We start from the raw sequence: 8,920 nt of genomic DNA, 5'->3' as shown, positions 1-8,920 counted from the left end.
TGTGTGTGTGTATTTCAATGATAAATTCAGTTTAGTGTATCGAATATGCTACTTATGGCTTAAATTTGTTAAGAGACAAAATGAAGTTTGAAGAAGTAACATGGTGAAGAATCTTAACTTTTGTTCAGTGGAAAGAGGGGACGACCTAAATCCTTTTATTCAGAGGCCCGGTTGTGCATACTAGTGTAACCTTCAACCTGAAACTAATGAAGAAGAATTAAAACACAACTGACAGTGATGATTGTTCTATTAATGCTGTTACAATGTGGATCTAACCAAACATGTTTAACCTAAATTCCTTCTTTAATCCTCATTCTTTCAGATCCTAGCATATATATAATCTCTAAATGTAGTTGTAGTACTTACCATAGGGACCTAACATACTCAGAAAATGAGCGCCTATAGTACTATATCCAATCATAAAGAAATGGAGAAATGGGGTGGGTTTATGCTAGCTCTTTTGTCTTATAAGGATGTTAAATGGAATCTTATTTAGTATGGAGGAGTGATCTAGAGTTTTATAATGAAAAAAATAATGAAAGCTGCAGCCCATTAAGGGGACCTAGTCTAATTAAGTATACATTAAAATATGATCCACCCTCTCTTCCTCTGGTGTTTATAAACATGGTGATAATGCAGCTTTGCACAAAGCCAAGAAAGCCAACTAGCACCAAAACCCTCTAAAAGATCAAGATGACTGGTTCAGGTTCTCCTTGTGGAGCTTGCAAATTCCTGAGAAGGAAATGTGTTAGGGGATGTGTTTTTGCTCCTTATTTCTGCCATGAACAGGGAGCTACCCATTTCTCCGCCATTCATAAGGTTTTCGGTGCAAGTAATGTATCGAAGCTCCTTGCTCACCTCCCGGTGAGTGATCGTTGTGAAGCGGCCGTCACAATCTCGTATGAAGCGCAGGCTAGGCTTCAAGATCCTATTTATGGCTGTGTCTCACATATTTTTGCTCTTCAGCAGCAGGTTTTCACCCTTTGACTTTCTCTTTTTATATATAATGATTGAAACCCTAATTTGGGTTAACTCCTAATTAATCAATGGCATTCTACTTTGTTTTCTGCAGGTTGTAAATCTACAAACTCAACTAGCATCTCTTAAGGAATTACAAGCAGCTCAAAATTTTCTCGATGGTTCTGTCAATGCAAACCCTAATGAAAAGTGCTACGGAAGACTTTCTCACCCACAAGATCATGTCCAAAGTTGGTTTCACTCAGAAATTACCAATTACATGATGCCACAATGCAGTACAAACAATATCTCCAATAATGCCTCAACAATTCCATACGACGAGAATGTGCTCATGGAGAACTCTTTTGGGAACTACAGAAGTTCAGTCAACCATGAGGAAAATGCCTCAAATGCTTCCTATGAAGAGGCTTCGCATTCCATGTCTTCTTTTGATCACTTGCACAAGAACAACACACAATGGACTCTCCAAGACGCTGATTATGACCTTCAGTCAGTTGCGTTTGGCTATATGTAGCAATATTCCTTAAGAGAGTACGGGCCTTAGCACAAGAGATCGACGGGTGATCAAGACTATTTATCAATTCTGAATTGCTGCTGCATGCATAGCTTGAAACATGCACTTTTGTTGCCATAAATAAGCTAGAAACCCTAGAGATGTTTATACAATTGGGAACCCTAAAATCAACCCTATGACCTTTTTTTTTTAATCTATTGTAATCTTGGATATGAGTAGAATATTAATGGTGGACTTCTTTGGTAAAACTGGAGAGAAGATCATATGCTTTTGTTTGAGCCAATTTGATTTTTTATGGACCTAGCTAATAAGGACCCTGAAATTTTGACCTAATACATACAGTTACCCACTTTGTTAGTTTGATATACACTACTTTCCCTTCAAAAGCCCAATTCTCTTATTTTTGAGAATTTTCTATCATGGCATTAGTAGATGTTATTTTTAAGTAAACGATCTATATATACTAACTTATCAACCCTACTTGCTAGACTTTCATGATCAGAGCTGAGTAACCTAAAGATTCACTTCGTTGTAAGAAAGTTTCTTGAGAAATAGCTATTGTTATCCGTGTAGTAAATGAGTTACTCAAGCAACTATATTCTTTACCTAATTCTGACATTGAAAAAGCTTTTGGAGAATGATTGAGTTTTCAGTGTCTGCAGCTTTGATTTATATTGGTGATGACCATATTTATATTAACTGTTTTCCATTTCTCCTCTCTTGGTGATTGATAAGGCAGCTATAGATGACTGATATCAGTTTGTTCCCAGAAAGAAAGTTGCATTGCATATGAGACACAGATACTAGCTTCGATCTTTATCTAATTCTTGCATTGAATGAGCATCGAGTATGAATTCCGCATCCTTGCTTCCTGTGTGTGATATATAATAACTGATCTTTACTTTAATATCAGTCATCTTATTTGTTCCTTTTCATGGTAATATCTAAACATGGATGAGTGGAACTAGTAATTAGGTGATATATGATATTTAATTTTATGAAAGTGCACATTTGTAATTGTGTCTATTTTGAGCATGCATATTATGAAGTACCCTGTTTCTGACTAACATATGCGATCCCAAGAAAAGATTCCTGATCTATCTGTCAGGCGACTCGGGGAAAACCCAACTTTGGTCTTGATACACTTGGTTTCTTTTTTCTTTTTATTGTCCCCATTTCTTAATGCTGTCAGTGCCTGAGAATTACATCTAAACACACCTTTCCCAAAGTGAAAAACTTTTCTCTTCAAGTCTGTTATTAAGAATATCTCTTCACAAAATGTTATCCCCCGGGAACTTATAATAATGTATAAATTACCGCTTGTTTAGACGTTTGCTAGCTCTACAAATATGTAATTAGAACTTGCAATCTTAAAGTTAATATTCCATCGTGCAATAGATTCCTGGTTGAGTTTTGAGTACAGATTAAAGACACTGCATGCATGTATATATAGCCTCTCCTTGCAGCATTTTCAGGATTCTTCTTAATTAATTTGCTGACCCACACAACTGAAACTCCTTGTACTTGATTATATGTGGCACGTCAATAGACTAATGCAAGCGCATCTCAAGCTTAACTCTACCTTACCTTTCAAGCATGTAAGAAGTAATGTTGAACCTGGGTTTTTTTTTCGTTGTAATTGTTTTTCCTAGAAGAACAGAAGAGATGAAATTATGAGGCAATCTCCATTTCTTCCATATCATTTTGAAAACGCTTCTGAGAATCAGCTGTAAGCTGTATATATATTCTTGCCTGCAATCTGAAGCTTTTGGAGAAACATAATCAACTCGTCGGTTTTACTTAACATGCTTAAGCGCCCTTATCTGCATGCATTACAGCTTGAGCATTTTGCAGATGAAAGAGAATTCCTTGTTCTTGCTTCTCTAAGACCATATGCATAGTTAACCGATTTTCTATATATGGTGAGAAGCTGACTTGAAAGTTCAGAGAGAGAGAGAGAGAAAGAGATAGAGAAGGCCCCCGGTTACTTGGATGTGTTTGTGAGCTACACTTTTTAACTGTTGCATTAAAAATTGTTACTGGTTTATGAGGCATTGAGAAGACGTTTCACAATGAGAACGTGCGGTTTGGCTTTGATCAGAGACAATATTCTCAAGCTCAGTGGTACAATATTATTTAGTTCGAATGTCAAGCCTTTTGTACGTGCAATTAGTGGCGTGTTTGGACCACCCTTACAGCCTAAGTGAATCTATCTTTTGTTCCTAGGATGCTAGCAAATCTGTAAAATATAATTGTCTTGACTAAGAATTTATTGCTCTTAGGTTGCCATGTTGTTTGAGATGCTAGAAAAACACTTCTGGAATGCTACTCAATGATCGATGAGCAGCTAGCTTAACTTTCAGGTTTTACCCTGCATGGCAAAAAGTAGAGACCAGGAAAAGTACAGGAGATACAACATAAGTAGGATAAATATAAAGAAAGATAGCCTATGCCATATCTCTTGTACAAAACCCATGTGAGCAGAATCCACATGCTGGTATATATCATGTCCCCTTTCTTTCTACGGGCGAAGAATAAAACTGTGGTACCCAATTACTTCTGTACGTATACAAAGACCCAAAGAGAATATTTTCTTAAAGAGAAAGTAGTATATTTATTCTTTATAACCCTAGTGGAAAGTTTGTTGGGCTTATAGGGCACAAGCTGAAGATAACGCTCTTCCAATTGTTAAACTCTTATTACTAGCATACGTAGGTTTTGCTCTAAGTTTCTCGAAAGTTGAGACGGGGTGCCATTCGTGCAAAGGGATTGGATTCATATATTCTAGAATTTCTAGTCAAACTAGTGTAAGATGTAGAAGGAGAGAAAGAGAGACATGGAAGTGAGGTCTACAGTATTTATTATTGAATATTTAATGTTATCTAAAAAGAGTTTTGCTACGTATAAACATAGTCACGCACTAATCTGTGTACCAATATTAATTTATTCATACTTAAAATTTAAATTAACACTATTTTCAATAAAATCTACTTTTTGACCAATCACATCATATTAATACACAGATTAATATACAATTATACTTACAACTATATTTTTCCATCTAAAAAATTCACTTAACCAGTTATAAATATTATAAGACCATTTTATATCCTAAATTGTGTAAAGTCATGATAATTCAAAAGGTCTGGACAAACAAGGCCCGGCTCGGGCCGAGATTTCAGCATCAGCAGGGCCCGATTCAACTGACCTAGTCCAAGCCCATGTCACCAACCAGTTTGGACTTCGCAGCTAATTGTAAAAACGAAGATGCAGATGCAGATGCTTGCTTGGAATTACAAAACAAGCTAAAAAACTAAAGTTCCACGGACCACCGTATATATTATAGCGAAAAACAAAATTATGCGAAAAATCATGTTATGAAAAAACAACAAAGAATGATCCCAAGACTCTTCGGCCAGTACTTTGACTAGCTCATCATGCATAGGGTCTGCGAACTGCCTACTTTTTACAAAGATATATACCAACTCCGATCCATTAATATGTGAAAACTCTTAAGAATCATGAGCTATATATTACTTGTAAACACATTGATGTTGGAAACTATACTTTTATAACCTCTAGCGGATCGCTTTTTTATCATCAGAAACATTTGGTCATTTTCACACAGGACAGTAGTGCACACAGCTCAATGAGCTGCTTAGCTTATCTTTTACTACTCTTTATTTAATGCTGTTGCCAAACTTCTGAATTCTCTATCCGATCATATATAAAAATATGTATCATGATATTATATATATTTATATATATACGTGTTTTATAATGAATGGCAGGCGCTCCTTGTAAGGACAAGTTTTCCTGTTTGATATATATGGGTCACTTGGCCTCATAATCAGATGGCTTAGATTGCACGTGTGCTCTTATTCAATGGTCAAAGTTTTGTTTGTTTATTCAACCTCAGAAAGAGACTTCTCAGGTAACATGTTTTTTCTATGCCTTCATATATGGGTCCAATCTTTATCCTATTCCTTTGCTTTTTTTTAAGGAAAAAATTAAAAAACTCTAGTGAGTTTTGGTCATGTTAAACTAATCCACCATTGGCATTGCTGTCATCTGATTAATATATCTTTTTAAAACACATAATTATTGATGCAAAGCAAGTATTATTTTTTCTGGATGCGAATAAAGAGCCTATATAATACTTGATTAGAGGGGGGCAACATGAGTTTGCACAACTCAGTACTGCATATGCTGTTTCCATTACGTTTTTCTTTTTCTCTTGTTTTTTGCCCTTTTCAATAATAAAAATTTTGAACTTATTCCCCAGTCCAAAAAGAAAAAAAAAAAAAAGAAGAAGAAGAAGAAGAAGAAGAAGATCGAAGAAGATGTAGATCAAGACCAGAGAGAGGGGGAAGTGTTTCATGTTATGATTCAAACACATATGACATGAACAACTGATCCAATTTTAATTCAAATTCATTTTATAATTATCAAAAGTTCAATTCTTTCTTGCCCTTGATCTTTTTTGTTTTCCTTTTTGCTTTTGGGCTCCTAAGTCTACCTTTATGTGACAGCTTTTGCCCCCTTAAACTCACATTCGACTAATGATCACTCATTACGTACCCATTAAACTAATTGTCTATGGAATGATTACTTTCTAAGTGCAATTAATGGAGTCCAACAGTGGGGATGAACAAAATGGGATTCTATATTAGTAAAGTTTCTCATTTTGTTGTTGCCTTTTGAGCTGATCTTTAGCGTTGTATAATGCAGAAAACTACAAAATATGAAAGTGATAACATGCAATTGACTAGATCGTTCGGTTATAATATTAGATTTTACCCCAAAGGTCATGGGCTCGAAGAACATGACACTTTGATTAATTCAATGCGGCTTGACTAATTAGATTATTAGGCCATGACTAATTTTTACATATATTTTGTTTGCTGATCTATTTGCATGCTTAAGGTTTTAAGGTGGTCCATGCCTGATCACCAGATATCAAGAGCTAGCCAGCTAGCGCCTCAAGACCAGCTTATTCAATGGGCGCCGTTGCAATACAAGAATGTATTAACGTACGCCTCTTGCTTGCCCCTATACCAATTGTTAAGATTTGTTTGTTTAGGCCATGATGATGTAATTAAGGTTGATTTAAGTAATATCAACTTGGCTAATGATAGAATTCTTCCTATTATATGATAATATGACCAGCTTGCATTTATGCGTGAGGAATTAGTCACTTACACGTTACGGCCTGTCCACCATACTTAATTCAACCGTGCAATATGAAAATTAATTGTGTGCGTGCATGTGGCCGGCGAGATTTTGTTGGAATGTTATTTAAGGAAATTCACATTTTCATTTAGTATTATATATATTATTCAATGATCATCATTTTTTTTAGAACTATTTGCAGGAGTTTTCTTACTAGCTAGCTAGCTAGATCTCCAGTTGACTACTGAACAATTCGTACTTATGGTTAATTAATCCCATGTACGTGTGGTTCCACCATATATGATTGCCACGGCAAAATGATTTGTATGCCTCTTATCTGTTTTCATCCTTTTCTTACTGACATATTTTCTCGATCCTTTGCCCCGGCTCTTGCATTCAAAGTCATACGGCCACGCCTCATGCATGCATGCATCTTTGCAAGTATATGTCAATTTAGCAAATAATTATTGTCAAATATATCTAATGCTCCGATCTGTCTTCTTTTTTTTTTTTTTTTTTTTTTTTTTTTTTTTTTTTTTTTTTTTTTTTTATCTTTCTCTTTATTAAGATCTCGTAGTTTCATATTTTTCAAGAAAAGATCGCCGATATTCCATATTTATGAGTACATTCACAAGGCTTATTGATTATCAACACGATCTTAGGACATCAATAATAATCACTAATGTAAGTGAATCAAGAAAAATTATAAGTATCCTTCAGATCTCATATAATACAAATTTATAGAGCTAGCCAGCTAGCTAGCTTGATATTATACTTAAAATTAAGGAATGTAATATGATCAGCTTCAAGTTAACCTTCGTTTTACTTCTCCTAATGCACAAGTAAATATAAAATATCATATACAATTAATTAAGACCTCGGATCTAATATAGCTAGCCAAATTCATCTTATTCAAGTTAATAAACTAATGATATAGATCAACATAATTTACAAGCTATCTATACACATAATTGAGATACAAAATAAATATTTAAATACACACGCGTGTACACATATCTATTGATCCTATCCGGCCACTATGATCATGAAAATAATATCAATATCAAAGGCCTATGTAATTAATTAATTAGTATTTAAGATGGGTCTATCTAGTGATCTATTTTGGATATCATATTTATGATGAACTAATCAAGATATATACATACATACATATATATATGTATGTATGTATGTATATATATATATATATATTATGAAATGAGTACGTACATCTAGCTTATTAATTTATAGGTAAAGTGTCAATTTGAGTTCGAGTACTTGATCATTGAACAAATAAATATTAACAAACTTATTGATCTTAAATGTATAAAACTGTTGATGTCATATTAATTTCAATGCTAAAATCAATAGAAATCCGATATGGGCGCTAAATCTCATCTAATCAGCCTAGTTGCTCACTACAATTATATTGGAAATTCCTCATGTTTTCCCTCTCTAATATATATTATACAAGGTGAAGGAGAAGAGACTGAAAGAAGATCGAAACCCCTCTTATCCACATGTTTCTATCTGCTTTCTTTTATCTCCAAGCTGTTCCCTGACTTTTTCAGTACTTCTATCGGATGGTGAAATCTCCTCTTTTGGTCGTTGAGTGCTGCAGGTGATAAAACGTGGCCTTGTCGTGTGGTAATTCATGGTTGATCTTGATCGTGTTAGCAAGCAAGAATTAATGAACCGTCTTCTTCTGGGTGGTAGGGTTACATGAAGACTTGTCCTCCCCCAAATATTTCCATCCATGCCATTACATACATACATATATATATATATGTCGTGATACCTCATATGATAATGATCAATAAGGGTAAGTATGTGGTGCATGTGATCTCATATTATTTGAGAATGGAAAGTTCTTGTTCTTTATAAGTATCTAATGGTACTCTTATTATATAATTGACTAGTTCTTTTATAGTATATACTATGTGATTTAGGCCTTTTATGGAGATGTTACATATATATATATATATATATATAACTATTTTAAAAATTTCAGAAAATAAAACTTTGTTAATTCAAAATTCTACGCTAATATTCAAATTCCAAAAGTGATTCATTGGAATTGGAAATTAAGATAGTGTGTGTAACATGCATCTTTTTTATTTTATTTCTTAATTTAAGATAGAAAAATTTTAAATTTTCCTCACTTTCAACAGATAAATACCGTGAAAAAAAATTCAAGGTTACAAAATCCAAAACATATATATGTTGTAATATACATCTTAAATATATCATAAAATT

At 34.1% G+C, this 8,920-nt stretch overlaps 1 protein-coding gene across 1 annotated transcript; it reads left to right on the top strand.

Annotated features, from left to right (window-relative positions):
- Window positions 1–674: 674 nt before the first annotated feature.
- LOC122302642 (LOB domain-containing protein 29-like) lies at window positions 675–1,658 on the top strand. The gene is made up of 2 exons (XM_043114011.1): window positions 675–972; window positions 1,073–1,658. The coding sequence occupies exons 1-2, from the start codon at window positions 694–696 to the stop codon at window positions 1,490–1,492; spliced, it is 699 nt and encodes a 232-aa protein (XP_042969945.1). The 5' UTR covers window positions 675–693; the 3' UTR covers window positions 1,493–1,658.
- Window positions 1,659–8,920: the final 7,262 nt, after the last annotated feature.

Source organism: Carya illinoinensis, chromosome 3, assembly GCF_018687715.1.
Source record: "Carya illinoinensis cultivar Pawnee chromosome 3, C.illinoinensisPawnee_v1, whole genome shotgun sequence".
Taxonomy (NCBI): domain Eukaryota; kingdom Viridiplantae; phylum Streptophyta; class Magnoliopsida; order Fagales; family Juglandaceae; genus Carya; species Carya illinoinensis.
The sequence above is the reverse complement of the archived record's forward strand: the minus strand, read 5'-3'. Positions and strand labels throughout refer to the sequence as shown.

What these genes read in the sequence shown, in the direction of transcription:
- LOC122302642 (XM_043114011.1), top strand. Translation starts at nt 694, where the DNA reads ATGACTGGTTCAGGTTCTCCTTGTGGAGCTTGCAAATTCCTGAGAAGG. An exon ending in TTTTTGCTCTTCAGCAGCAG is followed by an intron (nt 973 to 1,072) that starts GTTTTCACCCTT and finishes TGTTTTCTGCAG; the next exon opens with GTTGTAAATCTACAAACTCA.